The sequence below is a fragment of the Ziziphus jujuba genome, chromosome 6 (genome assembly GCF_031755915.1).
Source record: "Ziziphus jujuba cultivar Dongzao chromosome 6, ASM3175591v1".
NCBI lineage: Eukaryota > Viridiplantae > Streptophyta > Magnoliopsida > Rosales > Rhamnaceae > Ziziphus > Ziziphus jujuba.
In genome coordinates, this window is record NC_083384.1 from 10,783,488 (window position 1) to 10,807,734 (window position 24,247).

General features: G+C 32.8%; 3 protein-coding genes across 6 annotated transcripts; 2 read left to right on the top strand and 1 right to left on the bottom strand.

Moving 5' to 3' along the window:
- Positions 1-1,279: 1,279 nt before the first annotated feature.
- On the top strand, positions 1,280-2,318 carry LOC107430878 (protein SLE1). Its single transcript, XM_016041751.4, has 2 exons — positions 1,280-1,496; positions 1,788-2,318. The coding sequence occupies exons 1-2, from the start codon at positions 1,382-1,384 to the stop codon at positions 2,012-2,014; spliced, it is 342 nt and encodes a 113-aa protein (XP_015897237.3). The 5' UTR covers positions 1,280-1,381; the 3' UTR covers positions 2,015-2,318.
- Positions 2,319-2,915: 597 nt separating this feature from the next.
- Positions 2,916-7,018, bottom strand: LOC107430876 (chlorophyll synthase, chloroplastic). 2 transcript variants are annotated; one of them, XM_048464229.2, is made up of 15 exons: positions 6,812-7,018; positions 6,527-6,571; positions 6,295-6,386; positions 5,937-6,024; positions 5,741-5,826; positions 5,551-5,637; positions 5,399-5,464; positions 5,233-5,316; positions 5,070-5,131; positions 4,500-4,575; positions 4,362-4,424; positions 4,195-4,276; positions 3,867-3,943; positions 3,607-3,654; positions 2,916-3,269 (listed from the first exon to the last, which is right to left on the bottom strand). In XM_048464229.2, the coding sequence occupies exons 1-15, from the start codon at positions 6,918-6,920 to the stop codon at positions 3,207-3,209; spliced, it is 1,128 nt and encodes a 375-aa protein (XP_048320186.2). In that variant the 5' UTR covers positions 6,921-7,018; the 3' UTR covers positions 2,916-3,206. The 2 variants fall into 2 exon arrangements, with proteins under 2 accessions (XP_048320186.2, XP_015897235.3); XM_016041749.4 differs by having other exon boundaries at positions 6,295-6,383; positions 6,812-7,014.
- An 8,032-nt stretch (positions 7,019-15,050) lies between these two features.
- LOC107430886 (AMP deaminase) lies at positions 15,051-24,199 on the top strand. Of its 3 annotated transcripts, none has more exons than XM_048463710.2 (20): positions 15,052-15,730; positions 16,759-16,919; positions 17,129-17,336; positions 17,942-18,120; positions 18,220-18,271; positions 18,399-18,526; positions 18,637-18,816; positions 18,981-19,048; positions 19,182-19,324; positions 19,706-19,767; positions 19,841-19,954; positions 20,536-20,676; positions 21,022-21,174; positions 21,695-21,748; positions 21,830-21,940; positions 22,033-22,206; positions 22,305-22,385; positions 23,243-23,341; positions 23,571-23,701; positions 23,806-24,199. In XM_048463710.2, the coding sequence occupies exons 1-19, from the start codon at positions 15,367-15,369 to the stop codon at positions 23,637-23,639; spliced, it is 2,541 nt and encodes an 846-aa protein (XP_048319667.2). In that variant the 5' UTR covers positions 15,052-15,366; the 3' UTR covers positions 23,640-23,701; positions 23,806-24,199. The 3 variants fall into 3 exon arrangements, with proteins under 3 accessions (XP_024934686.3, XP_048319667.2, XP_015897244.3); XM_016041758.4 differs by having other exon boundaries at positions 15,054-15,730; positions 16,738-16,919; XM_025078918.3 differs by lacking the exons at positions 23,571-23,701; positions 23,806-24,199 and having other exon boundaries at positions 15,051-15,730; positions 16,738-16,919; positions 22,291-22,385.
- Positions 24,200-24,247: the final 48 nt, after the last annotated feature.

Consider the following 24,247-nt stretch of genomic DNA (forward strand, 5'->3'; position numbering starts at 1 on the left):
ATTGAATACAGAGAATATCTTGTGAAAATATAGGGGGAAAAAAAATCAATATGACACAGACTGTCAAAGCCCAAAGGTATTAACATTGCATAACAGTATAAATTTCAATTAGGAATCCAGATGAATTGACAAAAACGGGTAAAAAATGAAACAAAAAAGAAAAAGTGTGTCGGTCCTAATTGTGCAAACAACAAATTTTGGCACAATTTAAACACCATGTATGCTGGAGTTGAACTTTTTTTTTTTTCGCCCAGCTCTGTGCTTTCCAACTATGAACTTGTGATACATATCCTCCCAACTGCCATTGACTAATTAATTTGCATCTTTGAACATCAATGGGTGGTTGCTAATTCAAGGCGGTCACCAAAAGACCAAAGCATAAAAAATGGCCGTGTGCTGCCCTGAAATGTGGGTATGGTATATATTATATATATATATATATATATCCCACTTGAATATCAACGTGATTAATTTTTATATTACATGGATAACAATCTATATTTAAAAAATCATATTCGATTCAATAATACTAAAGTTAATTAAATTTTTTAACCAAATATTATTTGCTAAATGATTTTAATATTTATATAAATGATTGATAAAAATTATATGTTAGATTCTTAAAAATAAATTTAATAAAACAATATTATATTATTTAACATTCTAAAATTAGTAGCCAAATTTGATAACTTTAATATTATTGTTTTTATGATGTATGAGACAATATAAATTACCAAAAAATAATAATAATAAAAAGTGTGAGAAAATACAGATAGGCACTTGGGGGCACTGTTTTATATATCAATGTTGCCAGCTGGCATACTTGACGAAGAGCTATGATATATTTGATACTTGTATTTTACTTTGGTTTTCTTATAAACTATATATTTATATAAAATTGAGATTGGAATTAGAAAGCTTTTTCCAATATTTGATATAATAAGAGAATTTTGAATTTTTTTCTTTTTTTTTAAGTTTTATAACCTTTTAAGTAAGCTAATGAGCAGGCGAAGGTGTTACAGTGGGGGATAAGAGAAGGGGTAAGGCTGAATTACAGCAAGGCAAAAAGATACGTGTCGTTCTCACAAGCTATTAGAAGCATTTTGACTCACCAAAAGCATCTGCGTGTCATGACTGCCATAGCTCTGTATCTCCCTTGTAGCCGCGTCTACACCATTACGTGTCCCTACCTCCTTTTTTTCACTTCTTTTTACTCATGCAACCCCTTGACCTTTTTAACCTCTATATAAACTCTTATCACTTCCCCACTTCAAGTTCAAATTCTGTATCCAAAGTGTACGTATTGCAAACAATCGAGCTAATTTAATTCCCAAGTTTGTCTGAAGTAGTACAATACCAAGTTGTTTGGTAGGAGAGAAAAATGGCGTCAGAACAGGAAAGGAAAGAACTCGACCAAAAGGCAAGGGAGGGAGAGACTGTTGTACCTGGTGGCACCGGTGGGAAGAACCTAGAGGCTCAGGAACACCTTGCTGAAGGTACAATCTTTTATGTAATTATGCTTTGAGAATTGCCACATGCTTTAACCCAGATAACAATGACCAATAGTCATAATTTAAAGTTCTGATTTAATCATATATATGGTGCTAAGATCTCCAATTCTAATTTATAAGAAAGAAAAAGAAAATTTATTTGTCTAACATTTTGTGTGTGATTTTTGAATGTTTAACTTCGTTTAATTTCGGATGTTTATGATTAAACAAGTTTGGTTTTTGTATTTGGACTTTGTTTGTGTGTGTGTTGCATATGGGACATGATTAATAATGAAGGACGGAGCAGAGGAGGGCATAAAAGGAGTGAGCAGCTGGGTCATGAAGGGTACCAGGAACTGGGGCATAAAGGAGGGCAGACAAGGAAGGAACAGATGGGACACGAGGGTTACCATGAGATGGGTAAGAAAGGAGGACTTAGCACCATGGACAAGTCTGGAGGAGAGCGCGCTGCTGAGGAAGGGATTGAGATTGACGAATCCAAGTACAGAACCAAGAATAAGTGATAAATATACATATTCTCTAGCTAGCTAACTGGCTATATCTAGGCTTTTTGTGTGGTTTTGGTAGGTGTGGTTGTAGTTGTAGTGGTAAATTAGCTGGTTGAAGTAGTAGGAATGGTATGTTTTTGGTGGGGTGTTGAGGTTGTGTAGTTTGTGTCGTAGAAGTGACTTGTTTTTGAATTATGTCCATGTGTGTTTTCTAAATGTAGGTTTTGCTTTTGTTGGGGTGCTCATCAAATGTGGTCATGTACTGCTATTTCCTGAAAGGGTTCGTTAATAAAAATCCTAACAAGCAGTTGACTGATTTCGGCTTTTGTCCCTTTGTTTAATCCAATAAATCGATCGTTTTTATTAAAAGGAAAGGTTCTTTACAACAACAACAACAAAAAAGTAAAGAAAAGACAGAATATATTCAATATAAAATGATAATGTGTCGCATGAAGATTTGAGAAGTTAGTAAAAGACTCCAAAGTAATAACCGAATACATGCATTCTTCAAGAACATGGGTCGAATTTCTTGAAAATTATCAAACTGCCATTGGGTATTTACCACTTTGGATTCTTAATTAAAATAGTGCTATACACTAGAGGTCTGTCTGAAACCATGACCAGATGGTGCCTGACCATTCGGTCAGAATCACCAAGAAAGAACATTCAAAAAGAGTGACTCTTTTGCTCCGCTTCAGTGGGGAGCCTATTAACCATTCTGGCCAGTAACGGTTCTAAAGAAATCTTACATCATCATTCCAGCTTCATTTTCATGACCAGAGAATGTACGGTGCCTTGCAGAAAAGTAACAAAATGAGGTTTCTGAAATTAGGAAATTCTATTATAAGTACTCTTCAATTTTCTAATGAATATTATCTTGGAAAAATATAAGGGGGAAAAAAAAAATCAATGCAGAGAACCATCAAAAGCCCAAAGCTATTAACATTACAACAACATAAACTTCAATTAGGAATCCAGACTAACAACACAAAAAGGAGAAAACAAAAATTAAAACACTCGGTCCTAATTGTGTAAACAACAAAATTTGGCACAATTTAAACACTTCCACATGTACGCTGGAGTTTCACTTTTTCCCCCCTAATCGACCTAAGCAGAGAGACCACCTTAGCAGCTCTCTGTTCTTTCCACCCTGAACTTGTCATGTATACCCTCTCAATTTCCGTTTACTAATCTGCAGCTTTGAATATCAGTGGCTGGTTGCTAGGGCAGTCACCAAAAGACCAAGTATAAGAAATGGCTGTGCGCTGGCCTGAAATGTAGGTAAGAGTATATTAGTCTATGCTATGCAAGATTATCATACCCAAAAAAAGGTCGCGGACAGAATATTCTCAAAAATAAACTAATGAAGCCTTAATACTGACAAGATCTGGGTTTCAACCTATTTTGGTGGCAAAGTAAGTCACTAGATCAGCTTTGGGTCATCTCAGGACCTAGGCATGATGCTTGCAGTATAGACCAGATACGACCATGCAGATGCGGACATGCTAGTTTATGTGGTCGAATGGTTTCTTTTAAAATATCAAATTAGACATACAAAGAAGCCTGTGTCGGCCACAGTTTCTTTGAGTGGTAAAAAGAGAGAATACCTGATATTTGACATCATATTTAACAGGATCTTTGAGAAAGTACTTGAACTGCAGAGGACAAAGAGAGGTGTGAATCAAGCACTTAGTAAAAGAACAAGAACTAAAATTTTATTTCCCACTCACAAAGAATACGTCCACATTAGCTACCCCTTGCAATGAAATGTAAACTATAAGAGTTAAAAGGCTTGAAAAGTAAGTATCTAGTATTTCATAGGATATTAGATATCACAAAGCCATAAAAATTCATAAAATGGAATTACCTGAAAAAAGACCTGTGGAATTATTAAGGCCAGAAGAGCTAAGGCATAATATGGTTTACCAGCCCCTAGCAGGTAACCTGCAACCATTAACATATGCTATGATGAGCATCTGTTAAAAAGGTTTTATTATTATATTTTTTTCTTTTTAGTTTTGGTTGGATTAATTGACAGCAGCATAGAACCCTCATTCATAGCTACTAATTTTCATTTCAAATTATTGTACTACTTATTGAGGAAATTTCTAAATGGAAAAGTCATGATCCTTAGCCTTAAAAATGGGCCACAAGTTTGAAAGACCACATAATTTAAAACCAGTTAAACAACTTACCAGCTACAGATATCTGAGTTATGTCAATAGCACCAACACAAATCCATTTGGCTGTTTCCATGCCAAAAGCTACAGGGAGTGACTGAAAACAGCATTTCCACACAATGAGCTATAACATCCACATCTAAGAATGTATTACAAAAATGCAATAGAGAAGCATAGATGACCTGAAGTCCCAGTGCTCTATCTCCTTCAACACTTTTAAAGTCATTAACAATGGCAATACCGAGCTGTAAAAAAATATGATGTTAGTTGGTTGCAATATGTTATACATATATCTAGAAACTTGTCTGCACAAAACATACCCCAGCTATACTGTACAAGAGTGTGAGAACGATTATGTCAGGCGTAAGGGTCCCAAATAGAGCCTGACCAGCCCACCTATCAACAAATGATTAAATCAATATTTATTTACAACAGGAAGTAGCTTGTAATAATTAAGCAAACTACCGCAAACATAAAGGATTAGCGTACTTGTTTCTGACTTGCACACTGCTATCACATTTTCACATGAAGACTATATAACTTACAATTTAATCAGTTTTCCAATCCATGAACGAGAAATCATGATGACCAACCAATTCAATGTTCTTTTATTCATGTAAACAAAACAACATTTTAATAATTTTTGAGAAGAAAAAAAAAAAAAATATATATATATATATATATATAGGTGTATAACCATAAGTGGTTATTCAATTCTGTCAACTTATTTCCAGAAGCATCCCATGGTTAGAAGAGATAGATTTCTCCATGCATCATGTTGTTTTTGAAAAATTCAATTAAAGTACAAAAGATAACAACTCAGAAAACAATATTTCACATCTGACAGCTACAGTCTCATAAAGAAGAAAGTGAGGCAGAGGATATTGTACCATGGCAAACTTATATAACTAGCTCCAAGGGCAAAATTTCCAATCCATCCATTTTGTTTCAGCTACAACGATATATGGCACATAGTCAATATAAGCAAAGTCTTTTCTGCAGAATCAGAGATAGACATTGGTTCAACTTGATAACAGAAGAAAGAGAAATTACCTTTAAAGGTGGAGCAGAGTATATGTATGACAATAGGGACCCACCCACAGCTAGGTAAAAAACTGTAGGGAAGTCATGTCCTGCCTATACAGGAAAAAGATCAGGAGTTGGCAATCACTTAAATGTTTTATTAAGAAAAATCAAGCTTGTTGTTTGAGCCACCTACCCACACATCTAACAAACCAGCCAAGGCGAGGCCTCCTAACAGCAGCACCCAGATTTGGGTAATAACCTGAGGGAATTTTTGAAAATAAAGTTAAACTACAGATTATGATATCAAATTTAATTCACACATAACATGATTAGTTACAGTAATACCTCATTCTCAGATATTGCTCCCGAAGGAATTGGACGATAAGGCTCATTAATCGCATCAATCTCTCTGTCATACCAATCGTTAATTGTCTGGATTGAAAAAAAAAAAAAAAAAAATGAACAGAGAAGTTATTCAAATACAAATATATTGTTCGATCAAAATGAATCCAAAATATACATCCAAGAAAAGTACCTGTGTATAACCAGTGAGAAATGGACCAGACATCAACATGCAAACAATAGATTTGGCAACATCCTCGAAATTCCAATGAAAATTTCCTGCAATGTCAACATTTTTCATCAGAATTACTCGAGGGGATATTGGAAGCTCTCATAGGAACATAAGGTAATAAAATAGAAGTTTAACAATAACTGATGCAGATGAGTACCAGAAGCAGCAGCTCCACAGACTACTCCCCAAACTAATGGAGGCCAAGTTACAGGCTTTGTAAGCTGAAGACGGATCTTCCATTTATTCTACAATTCCAATCCACAAAATAAACTTTACTAGTTTACACCTTTTACGTTTCATGTATTTCCACTAACATGGTATTTAACAAAATGATACATTAACACTACCACATTAAACTAGCAGTAGTTTTTATTGTGAGCTTCATAGATCAATTTGCAACTCAGTTCCCCATTGAAATTCATTTTAAAAAGTAAAAAAATACAAAAGATAGAGAAAATGTCATTCTATAAAGTATATGAAATCAAATCATTGACTTTGATAAACACACGCCTTACAGTTTCTTGCGCAGCTCCTTTAATGCCCAGAAGCTGGTTGAAGTTCGAACCATTACTAGCCGGCGCCTTATCTGGTGCCTGAGATTTCACTGCTTAACACAAATATAAGCATCAACCAACAAAATTTCTAAACTATAATTCATTCCCAATTAACGCTTAGATAAATCAAATTCTCAATTCTCAAAGAAAAAAAAAAAAAAATCAAATGACAAAGTCCAGAAGCTGACAAGACCTTCATTCGTATCAGTCTCCGTTGCCCTAATTGTAAGTCTGCGCCCTGATAATTCATCAAAATTTGATTGCATATTAAAAAAAAAGACTGTTCAAGGCTTAATAAGTAAAATATTTTGGAAGTGTTTGGTTGCAGAGAAAGTCAAAGAAACGGAATTAAAAATTTGGAAAACAAATTAATAATCAAACAGACTCTGAAATGACTCTTTTCCACTTCAAGCTTCGTTATTTTCTAAAATTTAAAATTTAAGCGCGACCAAAAGTTTCTCTAAGTGAGTGAACTCACTGGTAAACGAAACCGAAAATGGAGTTAAAGCAGGCCGATTATTTCGAACTCTACAAGTTCCGATGTTGGATAATTTTATGGAAGGAACTGTATTAAGCACGGACGCCATGGAAGCGATTCAGAGCTTTCGAAATGGAAGAGAGAGGGATTGGGAGGAGAGACACAGAGAGGGACGGAGAGGAGCTTCGTAGTTGATAACTCAGCCAGTTAAAAAATAAAAAAGCATTCCGAATAAAGGAGAACACCGTAATTACAGTGTACCGTAATGTACACAATCAGTTTTCTTCTTGGCTACTTTTAATCCGTCTGATTTTCTAGTTTGGGTTTGTGATCGACCTATGCCGAGGAATTTATCCAGTGATTTCGTTGGTTTTTTTGGGACCATTTGGATTGGTGAATCTCGGACATCGTGCGGGACCCATTTCATTGTAGTAACGAAAATTTGATAAATTATTGGAATACAAGTTTTCGCTGTAATTTTACGTTTGAGACAGCCTTTATATGCAATTCTTATTTAGTTTACTGCGTAGTACCATGCTCAAGTTTCAGGTGGGCGTATAATTCAGTTCTTTTTCCTTTTTTTCTTTTTTTTTATTTTTGGTTTTTGGTTAATTTATTAAATAAGTTTTTACTCAAAGCTTGTACATTGCATATTACTTGATCACTTAAAAAAAAAAAAAAAAAAAAAGACAAACATAATGAATTCCATTTAATTGATTATTTGAAAACAAAATCCTAATTAATGTTATTTTTTTATAAAAAAATTAATGTATTAAGCGTGTGACTATTAATTTGTCTAATAAGCAAAAACAATAAGTAATCTAGTAAAATCAATTAAAAATCATGACCAGACAAGGAAAAAAAAAAAGTCACTACTGTAATTGTATAATAAACTAGTATGCAATCATAAACCTTTAGAAATGCGGTGGATTAATAGTTTTGTTATTTAATAAAATTTCATTAAATAATTTAAATGATTTCCAAATGCTTAAAAGGACGTTTGCATAAAATATTAAAGGATTAGCGACTTTATTATTTGGGTGGGCACTAAAACCAAATGGATTCCCCATGTCAAAAAGACAAACTTATTTTCACTGTATATAATATATGTCTCTGTCTACTTTGTCAAAGTTGTTTATAAGGCACATAAAAAAAAGTAAAAATTAAGGAGATGATATCAATTTTGGACATATAACTTTATGCAAAAAATTTAGAAAATAATTCAAAAAATCAATTTTGAATGGAAATTTCATCTCGTACTTGTATATGGAGGAGTTCCCCCTGAGTCCTTACCATCTGTATTTAGTAAAATTATTGGCTGACGTGTTATATTTTATTAAATCGGTAATTATGTCAAATTATATAATTTATTCAATACTCACTCTTGTAATTATACAACAATTACATTTACTAAAAACTATACAACAACTGCATACATTATTTTTTTGCTTTGAAACTGCATATATTATTTTTTTATTTTTTTATTTTTTTGGCTGTATAGTGTATTGCTGCATTAATCCATTGATAGTCCAAATTAATCTATCAAGTCAATTTACTTTGAACAATAGTTCCTGCTGTGTTAAAAAAAAAAAAAAAAAGGAAAAAAAAAAAAAGAAGGAAGATAAAACTTAATCCGTACTATGTTAATATTAAATAAAATCTCTTGAACAAGATCATCATAAAAAAGTTTTGTTGCAGGCCCATTACCGCCATATTCAACTTGGGAACCTGAAAAGGCCCAAAAGGCCTGGTTTTTCAGCTACAACCGGCCTAAAGAGAATGATAATACCCACCCAGAAAAGTTGCTCAAATCCCACCATTTTTGTTTTTATTTAAGAAAAAATAAAAAGGAAATCCAACAAACTTTTTAGTTATTGGAATCTTAGGTTAAAAATAAATAAATAAAAGGGGTTTTGGATCTTGTGGCTACAACAGAGGTTTGGGGAAAAGGTAGGTGGGTTACTATGATAACGTTAGTCATTTCGATTGCTGTTTGGGATTCTTAATTAATTAATCTTCATAATTTTTCTCTTTTACATTATTGTTCAGTACTATTGCTTTTTCTTTTTTCCCTTCCCCTCCCCCCCCCCCCCCCCCCCCCCTCCTTAGATCTTAAATATTTTGCTCTACCATGAATAGCAAAATAATAAGTGCCCCTATACTCTAGTGCAATTGGAATTAGTTTATATAATGAAAAATTGACAAAAAATATAAATATAATAATAGGAGTCGATGTCAAATCCTTCTTGTATATTTCAAAATCTTTATATATATATATATATATATAAATTAATACTAATATATATATTGGGTAAAAGAATTATTTAAAATGTGAAAAGCCTGGAATGCATCTTAATTAATCTAAAGAGATAAATAATGTTTTCTATCAGATGTCTTTAAGAAATGTTAACAGGACTGAACAATTAAATATACTTAAACCTAATTTGCTGTGACAAGTTAATTTGATTAAGACAACCACCATAATTACGATATAATTTATTATAAACGCATTTTGATGTCTGACAATCTCCACGACCCTAATACCGACAAAGAATTTAGGGACAAGTTATGGTATATCTTTTATACTTGAGGTTTAGGGTGTGAATAACCTAACAATAATAATAATAATAATGGTACAAAACTTAAAAACTCCAAATTAAATAAATAATAATAAAAATTGAAGTATACAAATATATATATATATATATATATTTATAAGCTAGTTTTAGCTTTTTATTAAAAGTGGTAACTTAGAATCTGATCTTTGGATTAAATTTGGAAATCTATCCCCATAACTCAAGCTTATAGAAGACATTATTCCATTAATTTTGTAATAAACATTTAAAATGTCTCAAATAAAATAAGTACTTCATCTTTGCACACTTCATTAGAGATTTAGAGATCTTGGACCATATTCCATGTATACTAAACCTTAAAAGCTTCTGACTTAAATATGACCTAATGCTATCATTTTCTTCACTTTAAGGGCATAAAGTTCAACCATTTTCAGTCTGCATGTAATATATATATATATATATATATATGTGTGTGTGTGTGTGTGTGTGTTTAAATGTCCAGACTCCAACATTGCCATTATAGGGAAATTTAGATGCTCTAAAGTGCTTCTTCCAAAATATTATTTCCTCTTTTGCTTCTTTCACAAACTTCCAAGGTGCATTTCCCATGATTTTCAGAGAATTTGGTTCCTGAATGCACCAAGTGAAAATGGGGGGTTCTTTGTGGTTTTTTGGCTTTTTGCATATGCCACTCATACGGATTCTTAAAAGGTTACAGAAAAACCTTTTAATAGGAATTTTGTGGGAATTTTTTTCCCACTAAGATAGTAATGGTGGTAAATGATATGTCACCATGTCTATTTGGCAACATTGTCATATTTCTTCTAGATATTGCTCTAAGGAATCATAGGAGCATAAGATGCTATAAGATCTCATCGCTAGCTACTCACCCAATTCCACATATATGACAAAATCTACTATTTTCTGGACGAAAGCCTAAGTTAGAATCGTCCCATCCTTAATATTAAGAGAAGCAAAAAAATAAATAAAATCAAATAAAATCAATGTAGCTAAGCCTTAACAATGTTAACCTTATGAATTACTTGTTTATCTTTAAAGAGAAAGGTACTATTTATTAGTGACAAACTGAAAAAGAGAATGACAAGAAGGCTAAAATAATTGCTTTCAAGCACAAGCAAAAAGTAACTGCTTTGAAGATGAAATTTTTCGCAAAAGAATACTCTACTTTAGATATAGCTTTTGTCATTATTTGCTTAAACTTGGATTCATTTGAGCAAAAAGTTTTGAAGCAATTACTTAAAAGTACTTTATTCGTTTCTTATAATAGGAAATACATCAGAAAAAAGAATAATAAAATCCAAAGTGATCGCTAGGGTCCAAAGTATTATACGTAACTTCAGAATTCAGATCATCTACCAAAAGCAAACTCAAGATTTTGGTTTCTTCTTATCCGAAATGAACTGTATGAATCAGAAAGTACAAAACAAGAGTTTTTAAAAGCAAAATATTTTAAATTAATATTTCACTAACAATGTATATTTTTTTTTTTTTCTAATTGTTAATTTGTTGTTATCTTAAAGACAGAAAAAAAAGTGTTTTTGGGCACATAGCCAAACCAACCCCAGGGAACCCTTTTCCTTCAACTTGGATAGTAGAAACCCAAACTAAGCATCAAAAGTTATTAAATTATTCATTAATGTATTCCTCACAATAAATGGTTGTCATCGTGACACCTTTCAGTGTTATTTTTCATAGTTATATCTGATGTAGATCGATTTGATAATAAAAATTATTATTTTTTCGAATAATAAAATGAGTAAAATCTCTCATTCCCAATAACAATAATAAGTAATAAAAAAATTGTAAAATGGGAAAAAAACATAAGTGGACCAAATAAAGTAATGGGGCAAGACGAAACAAAATTTCTGCCAACTCTGTTTACTGGCATTAAAAATGTGATAATGGATGGTTGGTCTGTCCCTTTTGTCTAGATCTAGCTGTGGCAGTGCTTTTGTCTATATTATTTATATTAAGAATATCAATTTTATTACTATCAAATTTTTAATTTGGTCCATTAACTTTCTTCAATCATACAACATTGTTATGTTAAAAAAGTATTTTTGTCGCGACAAGTCCGAATGGCATTGGACTCTTATTTTCATGATTGATAAAGGTGCTCAATTATATTCGTTCTTTTTATGAGATAAGTTTGCTACTATTGTCCCCTTAAACTGCGTAAAACTTGTTGAAAATTGCATAAAGTATGCATGGTATTCTTTTTTTTTTTTTTGGGGTAAATGTGTGCATGATATTCAATACGATGAAAATACAAAAATAATTAAATTGTAGTCAATAAAGTATAGCTTATAGGAGAATCCAAGAGTTCTTATAATTGGATACACAGAGTATTTTCTTCTTCTTCTTCTTCTTCTTCTTTTATTTTTGACTTATCGTATATGATTTAATTTAAAATTTTTATTTAAAGTTAATTTAAGTTGACTTCAAATAATGATTTTATCCTAAGAGAAACCCCATAAACATATTTTTATCAGTTAATGGTAACATATATATTTTTTATTATCAAACTTATTCAAATTCATGACTTCACACACACACACGCGCACATATATAATAATATAAATTTTATCGATCGGTTTGTCTCTACAGTGCAAATTAATTGCTTAATATTGATGGCTCACTTAAAGATATGGTAGACGGTTGACTAACACAATAATACTGCAGCGAAAGAATAGACTCATTTCTACCAAATTTGAAATGCATAACCTTTCAAATAGGAATTTATTCATCTTGGTTTGCAAAAAATTAAAAAAGAAATTGGATCCTACAATAAAGCATAGAAGATTAAGGTCACCGTAAAATAATACATCTTAATTAACTTCGAATATAGGCACCAAAAGAATCCTAAAACCAGTTTTCATTGCATTCTTTTGGGTCACCCAAAAAAATAAATAAATAAATAAATAAAAAAGTCTAGATATGAAGGGTCACGGGGCAGAAATGAATTTTTATCCAGGAATATTAAAAATTATAACTAGGATATCCTCCACCAAATCATACCATTATTATATTCAATAATTAAGGAGACACAAAGAAAGAGAAAAAGAAAGAATTCTTTTAATTCTTAGTTAATACTTATAAAGAATTATTTTAATTCTTAGTTAATACAATTACAATTTTATTTTTTTGGAAGAAAAATAACAATTACAATATTTACAATTACAGTGAAAGTTTGCAGAGAACAATTACAATTACAATTTTATTTATTTATTTATTTATTTTGAAAGAAGAAGGACAATTACAATGAGATGAGATAAGCAGGGGATATTATCAATGAATAGACACCGGGTAAGCGAATATTCTAATTCTAAATTCTTGCTTTTTTTTTTTTTTTTTTTTTTTTTTTTTTGGTGAAAAGTATACAGCATAACAAACCCAGTTGATCTTGAAAATGTAGAGAGGATTTAGATGGAAATTAACATATGAGAAAAAAGGTGTTAAATACAATAAGGAAAACAATTCCGTGTAATAATTTGGGAGATTCTTTAACCAATTGGCTCCATTAAATGCTTTTCTTGACAGATTGAGAAAATGACTGGGAATTAAATTAATAAGTGGATTTTTTTGGTAATGAAGTTAATAAGTGGAATACCATATATATGAGTACGACACAGCAATAAATGAACATATGGTTATCTATGTTTTATGGGTTTTTTTTGGGAAAAATAAATAAATTTCTTAGATCTATTTATGGTACAAAAAGGGATCAAAATTTCTAGAACTAAATGATGATTTTCAAAACCCCACCATCATGAAAATGCTGTTTGGTGGAAAAAAGCCATGAAAAACAAAATAAAAAAATAAAAAAAACCTTATTTTGGACGGTATTAAATATTTCAGTACAGCTAGAGGGCATCCAATCTTTTTCACCAAAAAATTTGTTTGTTAATGTGGCAAAAAAATCAGTGTTTGATGAAAAAAAAAAAAAGCTATATCCTAGATAGTGGAGATTGAACCAAACATTATTCTACCACATAGTTTAGTAAATAAAATTGGATGGAAAAATATAACAGCAATCATAGTATTTTTATAAATATTATTACAATTTGAATGGTAAAATATTAATGAGTAATGATAGGGTTACCAAAATTATCAAAATATTTATTAAGAATAAAAAATAAAATATCATTATTTTATTAGTTTAAAATATTAATATAATTTAATTATAAATAAGTAAATTTTTTATTTTTTTTATAAAAATAATAAATTTTGAAGGTATAAAATTGAAGTAAATAGAAACCAATCAAACAATAACATTTCATCATTAATAAACATTCTAATATGAAAAATACTATTTAATTAGAGTTAATTAATCCAAAATTACAAATAAATGACAAACTCAACACCTACTCCTCTGGTTTAATAGTTACGTCCCAATATCAACTCCTGCAGGATGCAAATGACAGAGGAAATTTTACATGTAGAAGGAAGTCTTCTCTAACAACCATATGTATTATTTTTTGGCAATAATACAACAACAAGATAAATGAGTCAAAATTTTATCATTGGTATGGACGCACATTAAAGCCAAGAAAAAAAAATTAGGTTTATACCATTACAAGTAAGCAGTACAACACGGATCTATTAATATCATAATTGCAAGACATAATTGAAAAATTAATACATTAAACATTAAAAGTTGGTAAAATACAATAATATCACAAACCATTAAATTGTTTTTGACTTTTGAAACTAAAAACTAACTTTAATTTGAGGATGTCTGAAAACTCAGAATGGTATTCTAAATCATATTCGGACTTGTAAAAGAAGAAGTAAAAACAAAAATTAATTCTACTCAAAAATTTAAAAATATATATTTTATACGTGTATATATATATATATATATTTTAAAAATAATGTTATTTGTTATCAGTGGTGACTGTCACCATCGTATGTGATAATAAATTAATGTATATATATGGATAAAAAAAGTTTATATGATAATGGATCCCATATATATATAAAAGCTATTTTAACAGTGAATCAATTGTTATGTAGAATGATGACAATGACCATTAGTGACATATAACAATACTCATATTCTAAACTAAACAAGATCTAAATGAAGCTATTGAAAGTTGGATCTATATTTAACTAATAACCTAAATAAAAAAAAATATATCTTTTTTTTTCTATAAATATATTCCGATAAATATTAAAAACAATAGAAAAAAATTATTTATTTTTTTTAAAAAATAATATTCTAATAATATGTTGCGAATTCGATGCAACAAAAATACTCCCAATATTCTCTAATTATGGTGGGTTAAATTTTCTTATTTTATTTGGATTTTGACACGTGTTCGGGAGCTAGTTGGCAAATAATCGCATGTGCGTTTGGATAACGAAAATGACTCACAATCCACACCTCCATTAAACACGAACCTCTTTGGAGACTCCCAATCTATCGACCCTTCGACCCCGTCCCCCACTTTTCCTAATTACAGACAAACTTTCAGTTTTCACCCTTTTTGTTTTTCCTTAATTAATTAATTAATTAAAATCCCACATACTTAATTTTTTAAATCAAAATTAATTAAATATAAAAAAAAATTCGATGTATATAAAATATTATTTATTATTTTTAAAATAGCAAAAGCGGCGATGATATGCGGCAAGCACTCAGCACAGTTACTTCCACCACCCAAAAAATAAAAAATAAAATAAATTTTAAAAAAAAGATGAAGAGAAATGAAGGTTGAAGAGAGAGAATAAGTTCTTATTTATTTATTTTTTTCTGCTATAAATATAGAAGCGAAGCCTTTGTTCGTTCCTAATAAAAACTGAGCACAGAACTCTCTGTTTTTGTGTGTGCGTGCTCAGTTTCATAGTGTGTGTGTGTGTGTGTGTTTATTCAGTAGGGTTTTGGTTTTTCTCTCTCTAAAACTGCGGAGTTTTTTAGAGAGAGAAAGTGAGGGATTCTTTTTGTTTTTGTTTTTAATGGATGCATACTCGTTGCATTTGGCCATGGCGGCTCTGGTCGGAGCTTCGTTCGTGGCCGTATCGGCTTACTATATGCACCGCAAAACCCTAACTCAGCTGTTGGAGTTCGCCAAGACTGTGGAGCGGGAGAGGGATGACATCAACAAGAACAACTCCGATGGAGCCGACACGCCGCAGCATTTGAAGAAGCGCCGGAGTTATGCTCGGAGAAAAGGGAATGAGTATTACCGCCGTGGTTCGGCTTCGTTGCCGGACGTCACCGTGATTTCCGGAGGGATTGACGGCGATGAGAGGCGGAACGGTCAGGTTGTTTTGGATGGTATTCCGCCTGGGTTGCCGAGGCTTCATACGCTTCCCGAAGGTATAACTATCATCGATTTTTCACCGGAGTGATAATTTTTGGCTTTAATTTTATGCTTTAGATTGGACTGGGATTGATATAGAGAGTGCTTAAGTTAGTTGAGTGAACTTTTCACTTGGACGTATCGTTTTATAGGATTATCAGTGCCTAATAGCGTCTTTTTTTTCCCCCCCCCCCCCCCCCCCCCCCCTCACTGCTGTGTGTTTGACACTGTATATGAATTGGAATATTCGTGGTTGATGTAGAAGCTGCCAGGATTGCTCTGTGTGGCTTGAACCACATATGTGCTGCTGAGGCACTGTTTGCTTTGAGATTTTTTAACATGAAATGAATGTACCGGTGGTAGCAATGTACTTTCCGTTGTCAATGCCCTTACTTACGTTTTAATTGGAATTAGGCTTAGTTGAGTCTAATTTGGCTTATGGATTCTTGATTGTTCATGCCAAAATCTAGCATACGAACTCTATTCACCATTTTCATAGCCTGGACAATAATACTAGCATTGATATGCTGTGCGCAAGACACTTTGCCCTGAAGAAAATGATGCCCTTTTGATGTTATGTGTTTCTATGCTTCTTTCTTTGCTGCTTAGGTTCTTAAAGATTATTGAATTGTGGCACCTCAAAAAAAAAAAAAAAAAAAAAAAAAAAAGAGAAAAAAAAAAAGAAAAAGAAAAAAGAAAGAAAGTTGTAATACAATCTTTAACTCTTTGAGATTGGAGGTTAGTCAACATTATGCATACACATATACATACCTGCACACTTTATTTTGGCATCTGTTTTTGGGGCCGGATTTCTAGATCGGTCTCCATTTTTTGCCAGATTCCCAAGTTTCAGTATTGATGAACCATTTTAAGATTGATGTTCTTAGTGGCTAATCTTTTTGTATTTTTTCCACTAGGCATTTATGTAATGTATGCGCCAAATAAGACATCTCGATTGGTAGATGACTACTGACAAATATAAAAAATAAGTCTATTAAGCATCTATACGATTCTTCCATTTCAGGAAAATCTTCTGGGTATGCAGGTTCAACCAAGAGAACCGGTAACCTTATCAGACCAACTTCTCCCAAGTCTCCTGTTGCAAGTGCTAGTGCCTTTGAAAGTGTAGAAGGGTCTGATGACGAAGATAATATGACTGATATTGCTAAACTAGACACTACATATCTGCATACTAATGGAAATGCTGTGAGTATATTATGCACTTATAAAACCATTTTAGATTATCCATTATGAGTAGAATTCTGTAGTCTCTCTCTCAGTTGCGTGGTGTTCTAGCAAATTCCATTGGGAATTATTTCTGGATTTCTTTCATCTATTGGACTTGTTTCTGTCAGTCTTTCTCATGCTTGGGGGGGAAAAAAAAACTTATGGATACTTGCATCTCACGTGTGCAGGGACCTGAGTGTAAAATCGTATATGAGAATTTACCCAACCATGTTAATACCAATGCAGAGCAAATGCCTATACCTGCTTCAAGTATGATTCGATCCCATAGTGTATCTGGTGACCTGCATGGCACTCAACCTGACCCAATTGCAGCTGATATTCTGAGGAAAGAGCCAGAGCAAGAAACTTTTGCTCGGCTCAGAATTACTCCTATTGGTATTGATTCCTTCTCTTCTTCCCTTGACATCCATAGATCTTGTATGTACTTGTTCAAGTTTGGTGTATCTATATAAAAAGTTGTATATATTCAGAAAGGTCTTGGCAGGGCCAGTCCTATATTTTCACTTAACAACTCATTGATCTGTATGCTAATACAACATAATGCAAGATAAAAATGTGAAGGTAATAACTTCTGGACAGCATATCCAAAGTTGAATTAAAGAGATCTGATTAGGTTTTTTGGGACTGACTACTTACACCTACAGTCCTATAGTTGTATTTTCATATGTGTTAATGGTTTTAAGAAGGAATAAGGCGTCTTGTTAGTATTTTTCAGATTTTCCTAGGATATATCAAATTAGTATTTCTGCATTTTAACATACATGTAATTAATGGGCCAAATTTGAAATGGGCTTCTTTCCTCTTGATTATATCCGCTTTTATCATCTACACAGAGTTTGGTGGTTTGATTTTTAGTTTCATCATTTTAATACAATAACTTTGCTTGTAAGTAATACATTATTCTATGGTAAATTTGTAGTAAAGAGCTGTATTAAGGATGGAATTAGGTGGTTATAATTTCTATCTGCAATGTTTACCAGAGGTTCCATCACCTGATGAAGTGGAGTCCTATGAGTTTCTTCAAGAATGCCTTGAAATGAGGAAAAAATATGTATTTACAGAAGCAGTTGCCCCATGGGAAAAAGAAGTTATATCTGACCCCAGCACCCCAAAGCCTAATCCAGAGCCCTTTTTCTATACTCCAGAGGGGAAGTCTGATGTGAGTTTGAACTTGTGATTCAAAACTATATTCTGAAACTGATAAAGTATGTTCCTAGTTTTGTATTCATACATTAACAAATTTCATTTTATTCTGTAGCATTATTTTGAGATGGAAGATGGTGTCATTCATGTTTATGCAAATAAAGATGGTAAGTAGCCAAAACCTTTGGTTGCTGTTCTTTATTATTTGCTTTAGTTGAAGTCCTGTCTTAATCTGATTCAGAAATTTAAAAAAGCTATCCTGCATTTGTTACTTGAAGTTTTTTCTTTTCACAGCAAAGGAAGAGCTTTTCCCTGTTGCCGATGCCACAACTTTCTTCACTGATCTGCATTACATACTTCGAGTTATAGCAGCTGGGAATATCAGAACTTTATGCCATCATCGATTGAATCTTCTGGAACAAGTAAATAGTTTACAGTTGATAATTTTTAAGTCATCAATTGCACATCTATCCTCTTATTTCTTAAAATTACTATAGTTCATTGACATTATGATTATTTGTATGGTATTCAGAAATTCAATCTTCACTTGATGCTTAATGCGGATAGGGAATTTCTGGCTCAAAAAAGTGCTCCACACCGTGATTTTTATAATGTCAGGAAAGTTGATACACATGTTCATCACTCAGCATGCATGAACCAGAAACATCTGTTACGGTTTATAAAGTCAAAGTTAAGGAAAGAGCCTGATGAGGTAACTATTACGATTAGTCATGTGATGTGTTCTTAAGTGCTTCTATTTGGTGTTCCTTTTTGTTTCAGATTATAAGTACTTCCCCTTTCTTAGCTTAATACTTCTAAGTTCCAAATAGCATTGTGCATTTTCTCAGCCTTGGCTTTGATATTTTTCTGCTCTAGGTGGTGATATTTCGTGATGGGACATACTTGACCTTGAAAGAAGTTTTTGAGAGCTTGGATTTGACTGGGTAATGAAACTTACTTTATTGCTCTTCCCAAAGAAATAGGATATGTTTATTCTTGTTATTGCAGTTTCTTTTCATATTTTTTTATTTATTTTAATCCACAGATCATAAAATTGCTTTGTATTTGTTGTAACAGGTATGACCTGAATGTTGACCTATTGGATGTTCATGCAGACAAGAGCACGTTTCATCGATTTGATAAATTTAATCTGAAGTACAATCCCTGTGGTCAAAGTAGGCTCAGGGAGATTTTCCTTAAGCAGGATAATCTGATCCAAGGTATAATCTATTTTTTTTTTTTCCTTACTAATAATGATAAATATATGAGGTAGTATCTGATTGCATGATGACCATACATCATTTGTATCCGTCACTTCATGCAACTGTTTTATTCAGATACTGTCAATTGGAGACATTGTTTTTTGGGTGGGGATCACAATCAGTTAAACATCTGAAAATGTTCATGTAATTGTTGTTTTTACTGGGGGATTAATTTCTTTCGAAGAGCAATAATGCTATATGTGCTGTTCTGTTTGCTTCTCTTTGACAGATGATTCTTAGGGTGATGATGTGTATACTTGTGATTGATCTGAAAGCATCATTTCCTCCATGTTGATAATTCTATTGGTTTGTGGTTGACTACTGTCTTTTGTTGAATAGGTCGTTTCCTTGCTGAGCTGACAAAGCAAGTTTTCTCTGATCTTTCTGCAAGCAAATATCAGGTACTTCATTGTTTTCCTGTCTGCATTATGTCTTGGTAGCATTGATTTCTTATAATCCATTTTGTTGCTGCAGATGGCTGAATATAGAATATCAATATATGGTAGGAAGCAAAGTGAGTGGGACCAACTGGCTAGCTGGATAGTCAACAACGAGCTGTACAGTGAGAATGTTGTATGGTTGATTCAGGTATTTGCAAAAATTCCTTTGAAGTTTCATAAGCAATTTCTCTACTATTATATAGTTGAAATAGGTTATCAATTTTTTTAAAAGAAGTGTTTTTGCTCTCTCTCTCTCTCTCTCTCTCTGTCTCTCTCTGTCTCTCTCTCTCCCTCTCTCATATGCACATATGTGCACTTTGTTGGTTTCTATATGGTATTATCTGTTAATGCTGCTTTGTTCTCCTGTTAAGTTGCACTCCTTGTGAAGTGAACCATTTTGTTTAATTTCTGGCTCAAAAAAGTATAATTAATGAGTTTATTAAGTCTTTAAGCTCACTCAAGTCCTGGTAAAAGTTCACACTAATGGAAGTTGGGTATTCTTTGTGTGAATTTAGGTTTCGACTCTTTAGTAACTTATTTAGGTTTTGTCCTTAAGAGAAATTATACTATGTTTTTCTAAACCATGATTGTCCCTCCTTTTTCTTTGGCTTTATAAGAATTTAGAATATATTGTGTATGAGAATTCTAGTATACTGGCACTTCTTTCAGAAGAGAAACTTTAAAATCATGTTAATGTATTAGTTCTTATTATGTATCTGTTTCTTTCAGCTTCCACGGTTATACAATGTGTACAAGGAAATGGGGATAGTAACATCCTTTCAGAACATTCTTGACAATATCTTTATGCCACTTTTTGAGGTTACTGTGGACCCAGATTCACATCCTCAACTGCATCTGTTCCTGAAACAGGTTTGTCATATATTTTCTTTAAGATGTTTGATTTCTTTAATGTTCCAAGAAGATAGTCGAAAATAAATAATTGCTACAAAAGGTGAACTCTGGATATTAGTTGCAATTATTGTGTTAATCAATCATTATCAGATTGTTGTAGCAAACTGGTTATTCTCAGTGGCTTCAGTCTCTGTTTTTCTCATGCATGTGAATAAATCGTTACAATTTGTACTGCTCCAAATTTAAGATCTCGAGCTTTCACTGAATCATGTTCTCTTCAGTTTGTGTTTGTCCTGGATTGTTTTCCAAGTTTCTATATCTAATATATGACTAGTAAAATGTTGGACTGCTTTAAATATTTAGGTTGTTGGGTTGGATTTGGTGGATGATGAAAGCAAGCCTGAGAGACGCCCCACAAAACACATGCCTACTCCAGCACAGTGGACCAACGTGTTCAATCCTGCTTATTCATATTATGTGTACTACTGTTATGCTAACCTCTACACCTTAAACAAGGTGTGTATTCTACTGTCAGAAATTTCTACTTGATAACAAAATGTGTGCTGATTTAATGATTATTCTTTTTCTCTTTTCCTAGAAGTGGCATTGCTGCTTTTGTAATTATTTACCTTCTTGCCTCTTGGAAATTAGAACTCTTAAAGTTGAATGGATTTCAATTTCAATATCTCATGGTAATCGAGTCAAGTGACACTCTTAAAACTTGAAATGGTGTTAACTTGTTATGGAATTAGTGGTGAAGGTGGTACTAGCAAGAGTTTGGTGCGTCTTTGCAATTTTTAATTTGATTCCTTCTTTTTGACAATAATATAGGTTTCATTTGCAGGATTGATGTGTCTTGAGCTTTTATTATTATGTCTCTTCTTGCATGCCTTACTTGTGTTGTTCCTAACATAAGATGTGATAATTCTTTCTAATGTTTTCAATATGGGATTTTCTTGTCACACACTGGCAATAGTTTCAGTATGCTCTTGCCTTGATTTTCACATAAATGCTCACATGTTGGATTTATGCTCAGCTTCGTGAATCAAAGGGAATGACAACTATCAAATTCCGTCCTCATTCGGGGGAGGTATGTTCATCACAAGTTTTTCCCCCTACTTTGACACTAATATTAGATTTAACTTGTGGCTTATGCCCAAAATATTTTCAGGCTGGTGACATAGACCATCTTGCGGCAACTTTTCTTACGTGTCATAATATTGCACATGGAATCAATTTGAGAAAATCTCCTGTTCTTCAATACCTGTATTATCTTGCACAGGTTAGATGAAAGGAGGCTTATTTTACATTGGTTTTATTAACTTGATTATTTGCTATTTCTTACTGGCATCCATGGCTTGTTTTCTTTGTCAGATTGGCCTGGCCATGTCTCCACTGAGCAATAATTCCTTATTTTTAGACTACCATCGGAATCCTTTCCCTATTTTTTTCTTACGAGGTCTTAATGTTTCTCTTTCTACTGATGATCCTCTCCAAATCCACTTGACAAAAGAACCTCTGGTGGAAGAATATAGCATAGCTGCTTCTGTGAGATTTCTCTTTCTCTTTGTCTCCATTTCTCTTTCTCATATCGAAGTTAAAAGAATGGTTATTGAACCAATTATATTAAAGCTCTTCCTGTATAGGTCTGGAAGTTGAGTTCATGTGATCTATGTGAGATTGCCCGTAATTCAGTCTACCAGTCAGGTTTTTCACATGCCCTCAAGGTACGTAGTCATGTTATTATTCTGGGTTTGTAGCAGATATTGATTATTTCTGGTATAATATTTAATTGTATTTTATGTTTTATTTAAAATTGGTTATATTGTGTCTGATTATTCTACATATTTATAGAGGTAGCAAGATCACCCAGCAGTCTTTCTGTTCTCATTCGCTCTCACTCTCTCCCCCCCCTCTTCTCTCCTCCAACAACATTGTTTCATAGGAGATTTTGTTCCAGCGACTAATATGCCACAACCCTAGAATCTCCCTGCACTGTCATATAAAAACGAGATCTTCCTGTTGCACCTCATGAAGGCTTTAAACTTTCCTGCCACAGCCCTAAAACCTCCATAAAAATGCACTGTTGCAGCCTTGAATCCTTGTTCTACCTTGCAACCATGAGTATCTGTGCTGCATGCTGCCTACTGCTGGCTGAAATAAGCAATTTACCTATTTGCTTTTAAGGAATACCTCTACAAGAATTTGTAATTGAATAGGAAAATCTAGCTTGTTCATGATGAAATTCTGAATATTTATGGACTTTCTGTGTTGATGTAGTAGGTCCGGTCCCTTTCCACACACCTTTAAGGAACATTTACAATATATGCATGTGGGTGAAGGAAATGCACTATATTTGTGAATGCAAACTGCATTATGATCTTACGAACTATGAAAGAATATGTAACTGATGTTTCCTAAATTAACATATATGTCATATTTATTGAAGTAAACTGTTTTTAAACATGTGCTTCATTCCTGATGCCATAAGTGATCATGTTTTGCAAGAATTGCTTTTTGATGCATAAATGTGATTTCATTTTTTTATTCTGACTTGACATTAACATCGGACTTTTTGGTTTAGTCGCACTGGATTGGGAAAGAGTACTACAAGAGAGGACCAGATGGAAATGATATCCGCAAAACTAATGTGCCTCACATCCGATTGGAATTTCGTGATACGGTATGGGTTTTGGTGTTATTTCATGCATGAATATTGCTATGCTCTGGTTTGATTGTCTTGTTTTTTCCTCTCTCCTTCTTTTCCTTCCCTTCCTTTGTAATATCACTGTTCACTTTAGTAGGTCTGATTCATGTTTCTTCAATTCTAGTTAACGTAGCAAACTGAGATCTCACAGACACCGAGAATAATGGAAAATTAACCGTTGCAATTAATATTACACTGCTTGCAGATATGGAGAGAGGAGATGCAACAAGTTTATCGGGGCAAGTCTGTTATTCCAGAAGAAGTTGACAAGTGATGCAAGATGGGCCAAAATTAATTTGCTTTTGAATGGTCATTTATGCTAAAAATAGCCCCAAGGTAAATATCATTTTTCACAAAAGTTATTTATTTATGTAATTAGGTAATAAGATTTTCTTACAGATTCAATTCGATAAATCAACTTTTTCCATGGATTGCTGCAGGGAATGAAGTGCAATTTGACCTGTTCATCTCATATGTAATATATGGTAAAATCCAATATCATGCCAGCTGATGAGAGAATTGTGTTGGAGGAAGTCATTTGCTAACAGAAATCGGACAGCATTGAGGTAGACCCTGTACATTACAAAATTAAGTTCTGACAGATGATACACTATGGTTGATAAGGGTTCGAGGCTAGAATACCCTGTTCAATGTGTATCTTATAAAAAAGATATTTCGGTTATCTTCATATTAAATGTGGTTTAGGGTTAGTGCAGAAATAAATATGCCTTGAGCTGCGTTTTTGTACTGTTGCAGTGTAGTTGTGTTAAGATTTCCGCAACATAATGCATACCCATGGCAAGAAAGGGAAAAATGATATCTTGCCACTTCAAATTTTGACTCGTTTATTAAACTGTATGTGGTTACTTTTCATCAAATAAT